Source organism: Anarrhichthys ocellatus, unplaced genomic scaffold (genome assembly GCF_004355925.1).
Source record: "Anarrhichthys ocellatus isolate YVR2014 unplaced genomic scaffold, GSC_Weel_1.0 scaffold139, whole genome shotgun sequence".
NCBI lineage: Eukaryota > Metazoa > Chordata > Actinopteri > Perciformes > Anarhichadidae > Anarrhichthys > Anarrhichthys ocellatus.
Window position 1 is genome coordinate 447,801 of NW_022280169.1, and position 20,722 is coordinate 468,522.

The window sequence follows — 20,722 nt, forward strand, 5'->3', positions numbered from 1 at the left end:
ACCGTTAGCTGCTAGCTGTTGGCTCAGCCATCCCCATGTTGAGAGCAGTGAGGCAATGGATATGCTCTGAATGAAGTGCTGCAGGAATGAGTCCTAAAGGGCCTTTCACACAGGACGCAGTTTGCGCTGCACATTATGTCCAAGGGGCAAAGAAACATTGTGGCGCCGGGCAAGCAATTGGTAATAATGGGTCTCAGAGCGTAGTTGACATGTTCTGTGGGAAAGGCCCATAAAACTTGGAAAGACTCAGCATTTTTGCACTTTGCACTGACCTTTGAGGCTTTTATGTGTCTTAAAAAAGGCGGTCTAAATGAGATGCCTAAACGTCACCTCCGCCTTCACAGCCTCGTTGTGTATACTCATGTTCATGTGAGTGTGATGTATAGTTATAGCCTAATGTTGTTTTTACTTCTCCCGATCCCCTTTACACTTCAGTCATAAAAATGTTGTTCATTTGTGAAGATGATCTTGCTGAGCGAAACGTATACGTAACATGAACGTTTGTTTGCCACAGAGTTTATTTTCTGCCATAATCCAAAATCCAGTGGAATAATCCCAGCTGTTTTTTTGACAAGGGAACCAGTGCGACGCTAACTTCCTAGATAGCCTAAAAAAAGCAGCACTTTATCTGGAATGTACGGTCTCTCTCACACAGCTCGTGAATGCTCATCCAACCAGTTCAAATGAAAAGTGTTTATTCACCCTCGTCATGACTGGAAATAGTTGCTGCCTCACCGCCTTGCTTATATACAAGTATGAAGGTAACAGCAGGTCAACAGTATCACATGACCACCATCTTCCACACTTTTCACACACTAGTTATAAAACGAATACATGTTGCATAATGTTTCTACGGTTCTGTAAGAACACATATCCCCACAGATAAGGGCCCTTCATCGGAGCTGAGGGGCGGAGTTGGGCTCTCCTCAACTGCTGTGTGAGGAGGGAGGAACTCTACATTCTTATAAAAAGCCAGTGGATGGGCTGACATTGTTGAGTAGACGGAGCAGACAGACTGGCCCTGGACTGTACTGCTGACCCACAATGGCACAGAACGGAACAACAGAGAACGGAGTGGCCGAAGGGATCCCAGCTTTGCCTCTTCCTCAGCCTGTCAAAGTCCAGGAGGTCAGACACACCAAGGTAAGGGGCTCTACATACAAACCAGGTTCAGCTGCTGCAGCTAGGGTTGGAAGCATTTACTCTATTGCGTTTTTTGAACTTTGATGGTGGGTTAAATCAGGTATCAGTTGAGGCACAAACCAAAGTCATTACAAACACTCCCTACTTTCCACAGATTTTTATTGACAATGAATGGCACACATCCAGCAGTGGAAGGACTTTTCCTACTTTCAACCCAGCCACAGGTGTCAAAATCTGTGATGTGGAAGAAGCAGACAAGGTAAGAAGCCATTCATTTATTTTATTGTATAATAATAATGAATTTAAAGTCAGTGAAGGTCTACATACATACCTCACAAAATGAATAGGGAAAAACAGCTTCAAGCCAAACTTCATTTTATTATCTGTTAATTTAATTAAACATTTAAATTAACTTAATTTAATGTTTTGTGTTCTTCAGAAAAATGTCTAAAAACTCCAGCATATTAAAAAATCCTAATCAAATAAATTCGGTACACAATGTATCTTGTAAGTAGCGTTTACGCTGCTTTTCAACGCACGCCACGGGACGTCTCTCATCAACGTGGGAAGTTGGCAACCGAAAGATTTCAAAACTTAATATTGATACCACTTATGCGAATATGATTAGGAATTGTAAAGTGACCCTGAAAGCTTTAGAAAAAGTCATTCTGTCTCCATGCGCGGTTCGCACAGCCCGCTGAGTCTAACTTTGTTCTAGCGTTGTCTTTATAGCTGCGGGAGACCTGCGCGTCCCGACAATGTCCCGTTTATTTCTGCTTATTGTTTTCTGTGTAGGAAGATGTGGACAAAGCGGTGGAGGCAGCCAAGGCGGCCGAGCAGAGAGGCTCTCCGTGGCGGAGGATGGATGCGTCCAGCCGCGGAAGGCTGCTGCACAAACTGGCCGACCTGATGGAGAGGGACCGGCTGCTGCTGGCGGTGGGCTCCTTCCCAGTACTTCTCTGTGCTCCCCGCCCTATAGGCCAGAGTGTAGTGTTCTCTACAGAGAGCTGTTGTATAAGCTGCGTGGCTTCTCTCAATTGGTCGTAACTTTACATAAACTCTAGTAGCCTCCATATATTTTACTTCACAATTTAAAATATTTGTTTTTAACTTGAAAACATGATGGACTTGTACATTTCAAGAGTTACAGATGCATTTTAGAATGGGATCTAGAAGACAAATAACTTGATGAAAAAAATCTTAATTATGGGGAGGGATATATTTACATCAAACTAAATATAAAAGTAGTTACAAAACGTTAAAACAATTCACGTGATACATAAAAATTGGTCAATGTCATAATGGCAACCTTTGATTGCTCTGATCACTGATCACTTCCACAAACAGAAAAACAAGGACAGAGGATTACGTATATATGTTAAAGCTCTCTGAGGCAAATTTATCATTTTAGATTTTAGGCTCTACAAATAAAATTGAACTGAGGTGAAAACTGAAAAATAAAATAAACAAATAAACGTCTTGCATCATCTTCCATCGAAATGTCACTACTGTAAAAGTAGCAAGAGTAAAACTAATTTCAAGTATCAAAAGGATATATTTGTTATGCAACATAATGGCCATGAATAATATTATTACTGATGCATTAGCGTGTAATAATAGTAATGTTGTTTCTGTTTTAGATGGAGGTGGTTGAAAGTATTTTATTGCTGTTGGGTAGTTTATTTTACTGTATAAAAAGAAAGATATTTTATGGTCATTAAAGATTGATTTTTATCTGCCAAATGACTAGCTGTCAGATAAGAAGTTTCCCTCTGAAATGTACTGAAATATAGAGTAGCATAAAAAAAGCAAGAACATCAGAACTGTAGTTACTAGCAGTACTTTAGTAAATGTGTTAACTTGCTTTCCACCACTTCTGATTTATTTCTTCTGACAAGCAGATTTCCTCTTTGCTGAATATTTTCTAATGTTTACAACTCAGTGTCAGATCTGGAAAAACACATATTCCCTAATGACCACGAGTCCCTGCATTACACAACTAACTCATGCTAAACGACAACAGGTTTCTTTTTCTCGTGTTGCTTGTGTTTCAGATATTATTCATAACTATGGATGTGAATTATAGAAGCGAGTGCTATTTCATGAGCAGCAAAGGTATAGGATATCCTGCGGCTGAAAACTGTCCATGTGCTCTCATGATGTTGACTTATTCATATCAGGGATTGGCCTATATTATTGCATGACATCATGACCCCACCCCAGTCTCTTTTCACTCACTGTAATGATTGCTGGATGTTTCTTTCCCTCTCTTTCAGATATTGCTGTGTTTAATCACTCTGTTTAGCTGCCATCTTGCATTGAGACGTAGATCTATAAATGAGCCCTTACAGATGTGAGTGAAGTGATAATATCAGATTGCATGTGACTGCTAATTGCAAACATGTTCTGCAGAGGTAGTGTGCAGGGTATGGCTAATTACGCTAAATTGCCAGCTATGTTTGGGGAAATAAGGACCAGATTGGGACCATTTAAAGGTACAGTAAAGTAGTACAGTGGTTCCAGTATCTGTAGGGCTGCGGAGACACTTCTTATTTTTCCTTTGACAATGACATAAAAGTAAGTACACATGGAATAGATGTTGGTACACACTGCCATGTAAATCATGTCTGGCTCATTCTAACATAATCATTCATGAGTATGTGTCAAATATGCAAATGAGACATTATCTAATGGTGAATTTATGAGAAATTTTCAGATGCAAATAGAAGTAAAAATAAACATCAAAATGTGTATTTGGGATGTTTTCTTCCTACTAGTCTGAAAGAAGAAAAATCTCAAGGTTTCAGGTGTGAAACAAGGTTTATCCAGATTCTCTTTGTAAATTACTTCAATTGAATTTCAAACTGAAATAGAGTAAAATGCTCCTAATGATCTCTGATTGCACAGGAAAATACAGTAAGTACAGGAGGTCAAAGTGGAAGCAGGTAGTGGGATGGAAGTGTACAACGGACAGTTTGGAGATCATTTTACCGTCAGCATTCATTTTGTTTTCCAAATTAGTTTTGACTAACCAGGAGGGTTGTTTGCAGCAATGGTTAAATCAAAGCTACATAATCATTTACAGTTACAGTTACAATGACAAATCACATTTCTTAAGAACAGTGATGGCTTTGCAAATATTTCATATAAATGTGCAACGTGATTGAATGCTAGTCTTCCTGGTTCTTTAGACCCTGGAGACTCTGGACACAGGGAAGCCCTTCCTGCACTCCTTCTTCATTGACCTGGACGGCAGCATCAAAACCCTTCGGTACTATGCAGGCTGGGCCGACAAGATCCACGGCAAGAGTCTACCTGTAGGTGAGTGTGTGTGTGTCATCGTATTCTCACTGTCAGGAATTCAACAAAAGAACCATCATGTTATTGTATCAATAATAAAACAAAAACATTTACATGCAGCCATCGTTAAAACAACAGACAGCAAAGACAACGGCACAGTGACACAAGAACGCCTAAAGACTGTATATACTGTGGATGTATGTGTATGTGTGTGGCTATGGGATGCGTTCAGGGACAGTACTGTTGTGTAGGTCACCTGCATTTTGGCAGCACTCAGAGTCCAATTCACAATCACTGCATATAGGAGGAAAACAGACTTGCGGTCTTGACCCTTTGGGTCACAGTTACGTGTAAGTGTGGGAGAAGTGTGAGTCGATATGTGGCCTCAGACGCCCTGACATGGACAACAGAAACACACTCAACACTAAAGCTAAAGTGCCTCTCGTGTTTCCAGTGCACAACATAGTTTGTGATACACACAAGTTTTAAGGAGGCTGAAACAAAAATCAACACATTTGTTTTCTCCTGTTACTTTTTGCTGTCACAAATGAATTGATTTGCATTGTTCTTTAAGTTGATGTAACAGCAGGAACTAAAGTTAAAAGTTGTGTCTGATCCTGTCGGATCGGAAAGAGCGTTTTAGATTTGCGGTGCCTGGAATTACTCAATTCAATTTAGTCTATTTACTCAATCATACATTTGAGAGCATCAATTCATATTTTTGGCTGAGTTTGTGTGAACAAATCAGTTTTTCTTCCCTTTCTTTATGAGCTCCATAAATAAATATGCAAAATGAATATACATGAATAAATAAATGAAGATGGGTAAAAGTGTGCAAATGATAATTAATAGGGCTCCATAACCAGTGCACCATTGGGAAACAAATTAATTGCTATGGTGCAAGTGACCTGGTCTGGCTGGTATCTCATCCAGCCTTAATACTTCCCCGTCTTGTCAGATCCTACTTTGCGTCTCCTTTGCAGGACAGCGGATAGACAAAACACGCTTGACTTTTCCTCCTGATTAGATCCCAATAGAGTGGTGAGAGATGTAAGGCACAGCAGGACAAAAGGAAGAGGAAGAGGCCGAGATAGTAATCGGTCTGTGAGGATTAACAATCAGCATTGGCTCAATGCCTCACCGAGCCGGCAGCCTCTCAGCCAGTAATCCCGACCTTTATCCTGGAGCGGTTTCACTACCAGTCATCAAGACAAGACACAGAGCAGAGTTGAAGGTTGATATGAAAACTGCACAGTCGTAGCTGGCGACAGACACACTGTGAAATCCTTTAGCTGCTGCAGAGACTAGTTTCACCGGATGGGATGCAAAGTAAGATTTGTCTGGATGAGTCGTGGACTCAGGATAGACAACACTGTTGTGTACTGGAAACCCTCTCCGTCAGTCTAAATGTGCCGATTGCTGACCAGTGCATTGTGTTTGAAAACTGAGAAAATCTAACAAATGTACCTGTCATAGCTTCTACAACAGTAGAAATAAAGATAGGAGAAGAAAACAAGTTTAAAGAAAGAGTCTACAAATGCAGTCAAATGTAACACAGCAACATTATTAATGATGACTCAGTCAGATTCAGAAACCAAAAGTATCTGCATTTCTAGATGCCACTAGAAATAGCTAACAAATATTTCCACTTTTCATTTCATTCATTCTCACAAGTAGAATTGTTGTACTACTGCAGACACAATAAGTTGTTGCTCGGCTGCTTTTTAATTTTAGTTTGACAGCAGAAGAAATATTTACATAAAGCTACATGCTGTAGGCTGGCTTACTAAGCTTAGCCAGCTCGCCCATCATCAGACATGTCACCGTCAGGAATAAGTGCATTTGACTTTATGGAAAGTGGGAGATTAAATGACACAAGACAGAGCAGAGCTGCAGGATTCCAGGTAACATTAAACTAGCAATAAATCAATACAACATGTAGCAACATTATCAACAATAACAGCAAGGAGTAAATCACCATAAATCAAACATATTGTGATGGTAACTTATTATTATAAAATAGGTATTATATGTAATATAATAGTCTTTATCCAAAATTTTGATCCAAGTGTTTCTGAATAGACAACTTAATGCTAAATGACCTTTATGGTGTTCTCATTCTTATATAAAGCCAAGTTATTCATATCTGAAATATAGATATATCATCAATATAACAAAAGTGGTAGAGGGACAAAGGCACTCCACTGGTCAGCTAGATAAATGACCACGAACCTCAGCTCACTAATCGATCTAATGGTCTCATTGACAAAGTGATTTTGGTATCAGTCCATCCGTGCAGAGGGATGCTCCTGCCTCTGATCTTGTAGTATAATGGACATGTCAGTTTAGAATGTGGAGTGTTAGAGCTACTGTAGGCCTGAGGCTGTCCCTCTGAATCCTGTGTTACACACTGACAGCACATTGTGTATGAGGATGTTCCCAACTGACTAACCTTCAGTAAGCTGTGGTTGAACATGGACTCACCCAGTGACTCAAAGATAAAGTCCTGCTGTAAGGGAGTCTCCCAGTCTGTGATCAGTCACACAGGAAACTGGAGAAGGTCAGAGTGCAGACTGGGAGGCCAGCTTTGACCAGTTATCGGCTGAGCCACTGACACGTTTTACGGACAGTACAGCTGAAGGTAAATGAGTGTTGGTCTCACTGTTAAAACTGGTCTTACATTCTAAAAGCATTCACTTAAAGACACCTTAACAATACAGCAGAAATATTGCACTTTTTTTTTTTTTTTCAACAAAAAGCTAATGAGCTGTTTGTCCATAATCACACGTAGAAGTGCTATCTGATCGCATCAATGGAATTCCGCATCAACTAGTGGGACAAGGGTTCCTCCAGAATCGCGGCCATGTTAAACTCTCCCGGCTGTAGGACCTGTATAGCTCCTCTTCAGCCTGAGGTCGGCCCTGACCTCTTGCCTCGGGCATCTGAGGGAGGGCCTCTCGGAGAACCCAGGCAGAACCTGCGGCATCACGCCTTGAGCAGTAAGGTCTGCTAGGCTGGCCGAAGTGGAACACCTGATGCGTGAGGTCTACCTCCCCCTGTCAGGGCAGCTGAATCCAGCCCAACCTACACTGAACATTTGCATGGCGCTGGCACGCCTACAGTGGGATACACATCAGCTGGAACTTCCACCTGCGAGTGTCTTCTTCAGGCGCCTTCCCGCCCCCACCACCTTTTCTGTTCCTCCCGCCGAGGAATATCTGAGGGAGTTGCATACATGCTGGAGAGACACCAGGGCTCTCTCCCACCTTACATCAGATGGCGAACCCTGACGGCCATGCAGGAGGTGGCAAAATTTGGCCTTGCACTTATGCCAGCCATTTGGCCGACTATTGCGTCCATCATAGTTTCCCCTGAGGAGACTCTGAGGCCCGATGCCAGGTGCCCTCAACCCCAACGTCGGGTCAAAGATGACCTGCTATCCAGGGCTTATGACACAGCAGCGCTGTGGACCGTATCGACAACTCCCTCTCCCACCTCATGCTTGCCCTCGCAGCAGGCTACTTTCGACGCTTCCGCCTCCAGCCTCAGTGATGCTTCATTGCAGGCGTTTGCGCTCATGTCAAGGGAACTTGGACGTATGATGTCCACCCTGGTCTAGACTCGCCGCCAGGTTTGGCTGGTGCAGTCACCCCTGTCTGAGACATGTAGGAGGACCCTCCGTACTGTCCCAGTGGAACCTAGTGAGCTGTTCAAGTCAGCTGCTATACAGGCGCTTCAGCGAACTGTTGAAGCTAGCCAGACCAGGCAGCAGTTCTCTGGTCTTTGCAGGGACATGCCTGCACCCCGCAGATCTAGGGGTCCCACTTTGGCCCCCCAAGGCCGTTTTTTCAGCCTCCAGCTTACCCTAGTAGCCACCACAGGCCTCAGCGTCCCGCTGAGAGACCGGACCGCTACCCATACATCCCTACCTACGTCCCCCCCAGACAACCTCCGAACTTGGGGACTAACAGTCCCCCCCCCCCCCCCCCCCCCCAAAGCCTCCAGAGGCAGGGGGGCCAGGAGATGTCTCCAGGCCGGCTGTCGGTTTTTTTCTCCTAGCATCAGATTTCCAAGGGAGAGTGGTTCATGTCTATCGACGCCTATTCCCATGGTGCATCACCACAGGCAGTTTCTTCGTTTCGCCTTTTAAGGCCGCCACTTTCAGTCCAGGTTGCTTCCATTCAGACTCTCCCATCTCCCCATGGGTGTTCACAAGGTGTATTACTGCTGTCCTTTCCCCCTGCAATCACAGGGCGTGAACATACTGCCGTACTTAGACGACTGGCTGACCTGGGCGCCATCCCGGCTTCAGGCGCCACAGGACACTGCTCGCCTTCTCTCACGCGGCCCGGTGGGGCCTCAAGGTGAACATGGAGAGGAGCTACCCGAGCCCTTCTCAGAGCATAACCTTCATTAGTTTGGCCCTATGAGGGCCTGTCTGTCGCCCCAGCGTGTGGACAACAACCCCACAACCTCTCCCCCTTCCGAGGGGGCAGACGGTTGCCCTACATCCTTTTCTCCGACTATTGGGTAAACTGACAGCTGCCTCAAGTGTCGTTCCCTTGGGTTTGCAGATGGCTGAACTGCCTTCACTTGGATGCCAAGTGGCACAGATACAGGGCAATAATAGTATCAAAACAGTGCCTACTCACTCTATCCCCATGGAGGGAGAGTGCATATCTGGCAAACAGTGTCCCCATGAGCTCGGTTCCATTCCGCCGGGAGATTGTCACAACAGATACCTGCCTGTCAAGGCGGGGTGCAGTGTGACAGAACAGGACTGCTTGGGGGCAGTTGTCTGCTCAAAGGCCGCAGGTCAAGGTTCTAGAGCTAGCGCTCAAGCACTTCCTGCCATATTTGAAGGGAAAGCATGTGCTTGTCCGGTTGGACAACACCTCTGCTGCGTTTTCACATAAACCATCAATGGGGCACCAGATCTGCAGAAGTTGCTACGGGGATCACCGTGCCCTTCTGACTTGGGCGGCCCCTCGCCTGACCAGCCTGCGGGCAATGTACCCACCAGGAGAACGGAACCAGGTTGTGGTTTTCCTGTTCCGTCACAAGCCTCCACCGGGAGAGTGGCAGCTGCATCCAGACGTGTTGTCGACCCACTGCCCCCACTGGGTCTCCCTGACGGAGAGGACCAGTCCGCTGGGTCAAGATGCCCTGGCTCACACGTGGCCAGAGGATCTTCTTTATGCCTTTCCACCATTCCGTCTGATCTTGCTAATGCTTGTCAGAGTTCTTCCCCGACAGCAGGGGTCTCCTGTCGCAATTTGGCATCCCAATCCCTGCCGCCTTCAACTATGGGTCTGGCCACGGGAGGGCCCGACCGGATGCTGAGTGGCTGCATAGAACCAGTCAGACTGACTATTCTGAATGCCAGCGCGCAGTCTACCTGCCTGCAGTACAAAAACAGGTGGAAGCTGTTCTCTGACTGGTGTGCGGCTCAGAACAAGGTCCCAGTACAGCGCCCCGTGCCTGCTGTACTGAGTTTCTACAGTCCCTCCTAGATAAGGGCCGGTCTCCCTCTACCCTTGGAGTATACGTGGCCGCTATTTCGGGGCAGCATACTAAGGTCGATAATGACACAGGAGAGAGCCACAGACTGGTGTCCTTTCCAAAAAAAGGACACCAGTAAAAAAAAAAAAAAAAAATAGGGGACTCTGCGATTGCATCCCCAGAGCGCCCCGAAGGCCCCTGCATGGGATCTACCCTTGGTACTGGACACCTTATGCTTGTCTCCTTTTGAACCCCTGGCACAGGCGGAGCCGAGATGGCTATCGGCCAAAACGTTTTTTCTCCTTGCCATCAATTCAGCTCAATGTGGGGGCGGGCTGCATGCCCTGTCGGTGAAAGAATCACGTCTGAAGTGGAATTCAGATGGCTTGGGTGTCACTTTGTGGCCTAATGCAGCATTTCTCCCAAGGGTGTTGACACGTTCACATATCAACCAGCCTATCCAGCTGGCAAAGTTGACCCCCCCATCGGGAGAGGAGAGGTCAAGGCTGTGCCCTCAGAGCTTATGTGGAAGCCACCGCCTGCATACGGCAGTCGGAGCAGCTCTTTGTCAGTTATGGTGAGCCTAAGAAGGGCTGTGCTCCTTCTAAAAAACAGCACCTATCCCACTTGATAGTGGAGGCCATTGCCTATACAAGGCGAGCGACTGCACTTGGCCATCCGGGGTGAAGGGTCACTCTACCAAGAGTGTCTCCATGTCAAGGGCAGCCCTGAGAGGTGTGCCTGTGGAGGATATATGTGCTACGGCCTCATGAGCATCACCGCGCACATTCACCAAACACTACAGAGTTAACGTTGCCACCCCTCACCCACTGGGGAGGGTTCTTTGGCCAATTTTCTCTGCCGGAGCTATACGAGGTAGTTACTGTGCTTCCTCGTGACTGTTGATATAAGTCATCCAGTGTGAAGCACTGCCTCTGGCGGTCAGTAAGGATGAAATAGAACAAAAGTTACGAATGCAGCTACGGTTCTATGAATCCTGGATGACCTCCAGAGTTCTTGGTCACTCGGAATCCCGTGAACTCGCGAGAAGATTCCATAGAACTGAACTCAGGATGACACCGGAACTTATAGATGACGGGGGGGGGGGGGGGGGGGTCACCGGGGGTCACAGTTGACTTTGTTGATATAAATATTCGACCTGCGCATGCGCGAGACGGAAGATATCCAGTGTTAAGCACTGCCTCTGGCGGTCATCCAGGATTCATAGAACCGTAGTTACATTCGTAACTTTCGTTTTATCTGGAAACTAACTGAACAACCTTCTTGTGCAAACATCTACTTGACTTTTTAAACGGTAGTTTAAAGTCAAGATGAAATGGAGATCACATCCCCGGTCATAATGTGCACCTATTTAACAACATATGCAGAAACAATTACAAAAGAATACATTTCTTCATATTCTTTTTAAAATCTAAATCAAATCATCTTTTCTTCCTGTAAAACTAAATATGACGTGTTCTTACGTTAGCTAGTTCAACCAGATACGTATCGCCCACTTGTTAGCGATCCAATCGATGCGAAGGATTTGAGCTAAATCCCTCTTGTAACTGTACACAGCCCAAATGTTGCGTTACATTAGTAATACGTCACAGTAAAGATAAAGACACTCCAAATTCCGTTTCACTGGGATTTAAAAGACACAAGGAGTAGGAATTTCCTAAAAAAAAAAAATGTATAGGCTGATAGAAAAATAATAGTCCCTCTCCATCAACTCTTCTGACCCACATAAGTGTGTGGTGTCTCTATCTACAGCGACCCTGCCCTCTGCCTTCAGCTTCTTATTTTGTTGTGTTTGTAAGAGTGCATCCGAAACAAGAGTGAATCTGAGCTTTGGCCCGCTGGCGACCAGTATAACCTTTGTTGAGCTGGGGAGGAGGGGCCTGTAAAGCAGTAATAAAAATAAAAAGTTGGCAGTGCCTAATTCATAACCTCCATCTAGTATACAGTAGTTTAAAGTGTTTGTACTGTGTCTGCTTTCTTTACAGATGAAAGCTTCATGTGTTTTACCAAACACGAGCCTGTTGGTGTATGTGGAGCCATCATTCCAGTAAGTGCAGAGGAGATCTGGTTTTAATTTATGAGCAATAATGTATAATAAGAATTCTTATTACTGTGCACATTAAATTGTCTTGTTGAGAAAAATAAACACACCCATACACACTGTAAATAACACAAGACAACACATAGCATTGTTGTTTATAAACTGAGTGTGTGTGTGTGTGTGTGTGTATGGAGATCCAATAAAGGGTACCTCATGATCTCTGACCATTCTGCTGTAATACAATCTGTTCTTAATAAGCATTTATCAAATCAGAACATTGCACAATATCTCATTTATAACTTGAGTCCAACACACTGCTGTGATGCCAACTTGTGACAGGCCTATGTTCTGTGCTCAAGCTCACTGCATATCTACATAACCATCATATACTGTATGTGTTAAAGCATGTGTTACACAGCTAAAGCTTCGACTGGTTGGGAAAAAAAATGCTGTAATGCATGATTGCCGAGTCACAGTTTCATCACTGTGGATGGTCAAATGACACACTGGGACCCAGAAACACCTCCACTCCGAACAAAACAGCTTTAAAAGTATGAAGAAACAAATCCTGATCATGACATGATTCTCTTCATTTATCATTTTTAACCATTAGGTTCAAAAGCCACATGATCAAGACCCGTTGGCGTCACTTTAGGTTTAGGCAACAAAACTGCTTGGTTTAGGAAAATACCATAGGTTAAGATAAGTATGCTTGTTACATAAGTTCAGTAACATACTTACCTCATTTCAGCCAGCGTTGACTTCCGGTTTCACTCAGGACAGGACCAGCAGTCTGCTGGGTTAAAGTCCTGTGTTTGTCTGACGCATCCATTCACCCCGACCTCCGACCTCCTCAGACTGTTTTGAGGTTTGAACCATGCCACTTGACTTCTGGAGCAGTTTCTCTGAGTGTCTCATATTGCTGCGGATGAGTTTGCTGTCAGATGCGGAGGGCTGTGACAAAATGACAGAATGAGATTGGAACTCCACCAGTTACTCATGTAGACACATTGTGGTTCAGTGACTACATGCAGGGTTGAGTTCTGTCCTAACCTGTGAATGTTTAGAAAGCACATCAGAACCCTGCAGGAAGGTGGTTGTAGGTGGATGGATCAATAGAGCGTGTGTAACCTTGACACTGAAAACAGCTGTTCACAATCCGTTTCCTATCAGCAGTCAACAACTGTTTGGACTTTAACAATGTCTTTGATCAGTTACTAAAACAAGACAAGTAGTGTCATTTTCCCGAACACAACCAAACCGTAACCAGAGAGCAAAAAGGAAGGCAATGACAAAGAATGTATTCAGACATCTGAGGTTCCCCTCGTTCCAGTCTTTAAGCTAAGCCAGGCTAAACTAATCCCACATTTGTCTTTATACTGGAACATGGATTTATCAGAACTAGATGCAGTACTCCATAGTGACCATGACAGTTTCACACTACATATGCCAAAGAAATGCTTATCTCCTCCTCGTTTGTTCCAGCTCTGTGCGTATGCTTATTAAGGGCTCTTTCCCTGGTCACACCTATAGAATTAGCTTTTCTTGCCTTCAGAAAATGTTCATCCTAATTGTTTGCAGTTTTAGGTAAACTCACAGTTTTTGTACCAAAGTTGGCCACTCAGGCAAATTAGACTGACTTGCTGCACAAGCTCTATTAAATCATTCACACTCTGGGCACGCTGAGATAACAGTTATATCAATCTGCTCCTATGACTTATACAGGCACAAGCGTATTTCCCAAAATGTTACAGAGTTCCTTTAATGCAGCAGGCCCTTTAAACGTCAGCAGGTTACAGCAGTGAATGGCTCCATCATTTACACTGCTAATACACTATATCTTGAACTACATTCAGGCTTAATTGGAACCACTAAAGACTGAGCTTAACTTTCCAGAAAAGCACTGATCATAAATGTGTAGCTCTAGTGAGACAACTGCACTCAATTTAAAAGCACTGTCTGGATGCGAGGATGAAATGAAACCCTGGTAAGTGTACCAGAAACCTTATCTTAATCTTTGCTGTCCCTAAACAAGAGCTCCTCTCTGCTACTCCCTTCAGGGCTATTGTTACAGGAACACACAGCTCAGTTCTGTGCTGCTTCCACTTACTTTCATACATTGGAATACATGCATTTGGTTGGTGTTGCACTTTGTGATAGATCCAGACAGACACATATGTATAATTTCAACATCATGACAGAATACAGCCATTCAGTTGTATCTCTTAGCAGAGGCCCATAACCTCCAATGTTGCTTTGGCAACAAAGGAACAAAACGGCTGTTGTTTGACATGGGAGATTATATCATAAAAGTGAAATTTATACTGAAGGACGTTGTGTAATTACTGAAAGTAGTGCTGGCACACACACACAGCATGAGTCATTGTCAGAGGAAAACAGGCAACCTTTCTACTCACTTGAGATCCCAAGATCCCTTAATGGCTCTGAGTGTTTCCAAAGTGTAAAACGGTTAAAAGTTAACAATGCCTAAACAATAAACATGCAGCTCTCTCGTGTGTTGCTGTCCAATTTGGGTTTGGTGCTCAATTCTTTTTCCATTGGTTTCCAACATAGAAATGAGCAACTGGAAAATAAGTGGCTTCTTTTCTGAATTAGTTTACTTTGAATGATCCTAAAGATTCAGAGCTACCTTTATTATCTTGTATATTCTCTAAGTGATGAAGGGGACCAAAATAGTGATGATGATGTGTGTGTTGCTTGGATTAAAGGCCCAGGTTAGTGCCTCTCATGTACTTATATTTACAGAAATTAGCCACTGTTTACATCAAAAGTATTTAACATATCAGGTCATTTAAGAAGGAAAGTATTCTAGTCTCTTCAAGTCTCTCTGCACACAAAATATTTTGTATGATTTGGCTGTTTTACTATCAGACAAAAATAGCAGCAGAAAATGACACCTGCCTATTGTTTAGGTCATGGGTCGGCAACCTCCCCCAGGCTTTGACAAAAAAAAAAAAAAAAAAAAAAAAAAAAAAAAAAAAAAAAAAAAAAAGGAAATAAATAAGTGGACAATCTTTCAAAGGGAACAGCTCTTATACTGCATCACTGAAAATATAAAATGTTTTAGTATTTTGTCACCTAAAATGTGCATCACATCCTATTACGTCGCTGTCAGGAGCCTTTCTCTGCAGGTGGCTAATCATGATCTGCAGACCCGCCCTCAGTAAACTATCAACGGATAAATCCAAAAAAGTCATGGAGGAAAATAGAGAGTATAATTCTGCATGGACGTCTTCATTTGCTTTCACTGCCAACGATGCTGGTTTACCTTTATTTTTGATATGTGCAAACAATGTAATGTTGAAAGACAAGCACACAGCATGTGCTGGAGATGAGCGACAAAGAGCGATTTCTCAACTGCTGCAGCAAACTGAGCTCTTCATAAGAGTTTGATATTGTTCTAAACAGGTAAAATAACAATAAAATCTCAAGAATTGTATTTATTCTTGTTCTATAAATACAACTATATCTTTTGTATATATAATATAACTATATATAAAACTTTATAAGCTGTGATATCAAATAGCTTTTGCGGCTCCAGACAAATTTTATTTGGTGGAAAATAGGACAAAACGGCTCTTTGGACAGTAAAGGTTGCCGACCCGTGGGTTAGGTATTTTTCATCCCAAGTAGCAGCGGCCAACTCTGTCTCCTAATAAATAATTTGCCCATACAGTTAACAGCATCTTAATTATGTTTCAAACTGTTTTAAACACAGTTAACATTGTAAATGAAAGCAAAACCAAAACACAACAAAACTACTTGGTTTGGTAAAAACACTTTTGCTAGGTTATTTAAGCGACAGATGTTTATTAGAGTAACTCAACATTGACTGTTTTACAAGGGACACAAACAGCGTTCTCCTGGGTCAAAGTCCTGTGTTTGTTTGACCCATCCTCCACCACCCCGACCGCCTCCTCCCTACGCGGTCTTTCATTAGAAACCGATCCGCGACAAAATACGTTTCCCTCGAAACGTAACTCACAATGCAGTTTTGTTGTGTGAGGCAGCAGGCTTAGCAAGGTAGCCTAGGTGTCCTTCCCAAGATGTTCCCAGTCCAGATTGGTCATGTAGTCCCTTCAGTATATTAGACATGTCCAGAAAACCTCTAAAGCAAGCCGTTCGGTTGGTATCGTTATCAGCAGTGAGGCACCCTGTACCTGAAGATGAGCCCAGCCACTCTGAAAAGCAGTTTTCGGCCACTTGTATCCATGAATCTCATATTTTCACCACCCAAAAGCTATTAACCCAAAGTGAGCCTTCAGGCTCAGCTCCCTTTTCACCACCACAGTCTGGCACAATGCCTGTATCACTCAATCCTCAGGACCGGGGTGTATTGAAACAAACTACTTGATACAACCACAGTTCAAATCTAAATTGGTACTAGCTGTTCCAGACAGTCACACTAGAAGGCAGGAGGAAAAGCATACAGTCAAAGAGAGAAGTGAGATGCAATCATTGTTGAAATAATGGTGCACACTTTGAAACAGTCTGCTCAAACACATTCACCGTGTTGCACTTGGACATACACATAAAATGTAACAGAAGTATTTGTGTGAAGAATGAAAAAAGGGAAACTTGCATTATGTCACGTCTCTGGCCAATTGCTGCATTGGTTTTCAGTGGAACTTTTTTGAGTGTCCATACAACATTCAATACAAGTGTTTCAATGCCAATGTTTCCTTCAGGTTCTTTTTCAAAGGAGGAGTGGAGTTCAAAGGCGACCCAGCGGCTCATTTTACCTCACGTTTACCCCTTGTAGCAGATTAACCTGTGTAATGTGTATGACCTGTATAACAGTGAAAAGCAATATATTATGATATAAACTATGACTTCAGAAATAACTACTAATATCAGCCTAGAGGGGGTAAATTCAATAAAACTTAAATTGCAGCGTAACTGCGCCATTTGTTTGTGACAGTGTGCTTTAATCTAACTGGTACTGGTACACATGGACAGCAGTCAGCTAACATGCCTTCTTTTGTCTGTGCTAGTGGAACTTTCCTCTGCTGATGTTCATGTGGAAGATGGCTCCGGCCCTGAGCTGTGGAAACACTGTGGTCATCAAGCCAGCAGAGCAGACCCCCCTCACGGCCCTCCACGTCGGAGCGCTCATCAAAGAGGTCTGAGGTTTAGACATTAAACTTATTCTTTAACCTATTCTGGGCCTGAGATCAGACTGCTCTGCTTCTATTATCTTTAGATAGTGACTGTTTCCAGCAGGGGAGACAATCTTGACCTGAACACCTCAACTATGTCTGTTTCGGACTCCCCAAGGTCCTTGTCCTCCACTCAACATAATCACAGTTTAGGAAACCACAGAAGTAGTGAAGTCTATGAGTTACTGTAAATGAAATATGTTTGTGTCTGCAGTTTATAGAACTGTTTTAAGGTGAGTTTCCAAGTTCACATTCCCAAGGCTTTATTTAAATACTGTGTGGAGACCAGATTATAGTCTGTGAAAAGATCAAAGAAATGTAGAGACTCTTTTAGTCTGCGCCTGAGTCATCATAGTATACAGTTTGATGGAGAACTGAGTTGACGTAAAGTTTGCTGTATTTTTGTAAATGTGATTTCTTATTTGGAGGCAATAGAAGATATGTGAAACCATGTAAATGCTTTAGTTGTAGAATATTTAATTCCACCCATAAATCCATTTCAATTCTTTGAAGAAAGTACAGAGGACATGACCTCAATGGAGCTAGAAGCCTGGTCATTTGTTGTTAAAGATAAAAATACCAATATGTTATCATATTTAAACTGTCAAAAATGTCACAATGCTCACATAGAAAGATGATAAAAGAAATACTGAACCCACCCTGAACTAGGCAGACGGATCAAATGTCTCTGACCTCATATGAGGGGTCTCTTGCTGTCGACCCCCAGCACTAACATGCTCTCTGGGTTACCATTTCAGGCGGGCTTCCCTCCTGGAGTTGTGAACATTGTTCCTGGGTTTGGTCCCACAGCAGGAGCAGCCATCGCCAGCCACATGGACATCGACAAAGTAGCCTTCACTGGCTCTACAGAGGTGTGAGAGTGTATGACGATATTTATATTGGGCCAGTGCTATGTGATGAAACTCTTTTTTTAATCCTTAAACTCAAAGTTTGTTGTGTTGGTGATTCATAATCAGCGTTGGGCAGCGTGCCTCAATACTCATCCATCAGAAAGTCCTGCCCTTGGAACGATTGTAAGTGAACTGAATTAAGTCCCTGAAACAACAGCAACGTTTCTTGGTCCCCTGGCAAAGTTTCAACAGTGGAAAAGCCCCAATGCATGCAAACCACAATCAAAATTCCTCCATTGTAACGGGTGTAGTAAGGAGCGAGTTACCAGGGCAGAGGCAAGGCGAGGTAGTCCGAAACAGGCAGGGTCGGCAACAGGGAATCAGTCCATGGGTGTATTGCATGGAAGCGGAGAACGATCTGGCAGTGAGTGTGTGTGAGGCAGGGGTTTAAATAGTGGAGGAGGCAGAGTGAGCAGGTGAGAGTGATGAGCTGATGAGGTGAGTGTGACTGTCAGGTGCACTGAATGAACTGATTGGGTGAGTGAGAGATGGAAAAAACTGGATAGTAATGGTAGAGCTGTGACATCCATGTTAGATTACAGAAAAGACTCATTTATTACTCCTTTATCAAGATGAAATGTCTTCATATGAAACTAAGTATTGTATTGTTTTCATCTTGAGAAATCTGTTTTGTAATGCAAAGATGATGATCAGTGATTGTATTAGCATGAAGTGTTTGAGTTAAAAGGCCAGCCCTAACACTCACATCTAAAGTCTCTTTTATTCTGTTTCTGGGTATATGTAAAGGAGGTTTTTTTCAGTTTTACCCATGATGCATTAAGGTATGACTCAGTATACCCTTATGTGTGCAGGTCGGTCAGCTAATCAAAGAAGCGTCAGCCAAAAGTAATCTGAAGAGGGTGACTCTGGAGCTGGGAGGGAAGAACCCCTGCATTGTGTTTGCTGACTGTGACTGTAAGTAAACATGCACTGACGTTCTCTCTGAAAGGCAACATCAAGAAGTTGCGTTTTGGTTGTCTCAGCATTCACTGGATTCCCAGTGTGACCTGTGATACAATTACTCCATACCAACGAGCCCCAGGGGTTTCATTACATAACTTTACTACTCAGAAATATTGAAATATGAGGCATGTCAAGTGTCATCTTTCCTCTGTACAGCTTACCTTTTTGTGCCGTGCCTGCCATCCCATAACTATTGCACTATCAAAAAAGATTCTGCAGCTCAGGGGGCTGCAGAGAACCCTGGCTTCAGTTGCTGTGCTGCAGACAGCGCTGGCTAGGACTCAGTATCGGTATGCGATACCTTTAACGTAATAATATACCAGTACCAAGTAGTATCAACACTCCTGTCAAAAGATACCTGTAATCGATCCTTTTTGTGCCAAGATCTAGAATAAAATGACTATTTGTATGATTTTGCTCACAGCCAATCCCCACAAGCATTCTTTAATTGAATGCGATGTGTGATTGGCCCATAAGCACAGCAGCTACAACCCATACAGTCTGTGGTGTGGTAATGTCCAATAATAATGTATTTGAGTTGGCACTTCACCGAGCCAAGATGCCACCAAAGCATTGGAGAGTCTGGCTGTACTACACACCTTTATTTCTAAACTGATAGAAGTAAATGGTAAATGGACTGTACTTGTATATCTGTTTTCTGGTCTTCCGACCACTCAAAGCTCTTTAACACTACATGTCATCATTTACACCTATTCATACACTGATGACAGGGGCTACCATGAAAGGTGTCACCTGCCCATCAGGACTCTATCTAAGCATTCACACACCGATGGCACATTCTTCGGGAGCAATTTGAGGAGAAGTGTCTTGCCCAAGGACACATCGGCATGGACTAGAGGAGCCGGGGATCGAACCGCAGATCTTCTGAGTGAGGGACTACCCGCTCTACCTTATGAGCCACAGTCGCAGTGTTGGCATTTTACACAACTGAATGCTTCCATTCCCATGATGGGTATCGAATGATCTACTCTTTTAGTATCTGTATTCATTTAAGGGTGTTGGTGTTGGTACTGGTATCTTCATTTTTTAAACTATACCCACCCGAGTGCTGGCATTAAAGAGTAGCAGCAGAGGAAACTGTAGCAGAGGAAACATGCCGATTTAATGCAGCCTCTACTGTACCACTCATGTGTAATGTGATGATATATTGTGGTTTGACTGATGGCATTCAGTTTGTTTGTTGAACTGAAACACTACTCTGTCATACCTTTAAAGAGCATCTGATGAAAACAACAACTCATTTAGTTTGAATAGCTTTCGATAAGTTTGCATGCATTGATTAATGTCGGCTGAAAAAGTAAAATGTAAACACAATAACATAACATAAGATATGAAGTAACTAATATTAGCGGAGTAAACATAGCCTATTGCACTCTAGACTAAACTAACAGGTTAGTTTCCACCTACACCTTCATATTCTCCTTCACCTTCATCTTCCCCTTCACCTTCTCCTTCTCTTTCATCTTCCCCTTCACCTTCTCCTTCCCCTTCACCTTCACCTAAATATTCCTCTTCACCTTCACCTTCCCCTTCCCCTTCCCCTCCCCCTTCCCCTTCTCCTTCCCCTTCCCCTTCACCTTCCCCTTCACCTTGTCCTTCCCCTTCACCTTGTCCTTCCCCTTCACCTTCTCCTTCCCCTT

At 43.4% G+C, this 20,722-nt stretch overlaps 1 protein-coding gene across 1 annotated transcript in view; it reads left to right on the forward strand.

Annotated features, from left to right (window-relative positions):
* The first annotated feature begins 1,011 nt into the window (after positions 1 to 1,011).
* Positions 1,012 to 20,722, forward strand: part of aldh1a3 (aldehyde dehydrogenase 1 family, member A3) — a 47,530-nt gene continuing 27,819 nt past the window's right edge. The window contains exons 1-8 of the mRNA XM_031877529.1: positions 1,012 to 1,143; positions 1,298 to 1,402; positions 1,939 to 2,079; positions 4,335 to 4,464; positions 11,952 to 12,013; positions 17,023 to 17,151; positions 17,946 to 18,059; positions 18,911 to 19,013. Of these exons, the coding sequence (XP_031733389.1) occupies positions 1,045 to 1,143; positions 1,298 to 1,402; positions 1,939 to 2,079; positions 4,335 to 4,464; positions 11,952 to 12,013; positions 17,023 to 17,151; positions 17,946 to 18,059; positions 18,911 to 19,013 (883 nt within the window). The 5' untranslated portion in view covers positions 1,012 to 1,044. The remainder of the gene's footprint in view (positions 1,144 to 1,297; positions 1,403 to 1,938; positions 2,080 to 4,334; positions 4,465 to 11,951; positions 12,014 to 17,022; positions 17,152 to 17,945; positions 18,060 to 18,910; positions 19,014 to 20,722) is intronic.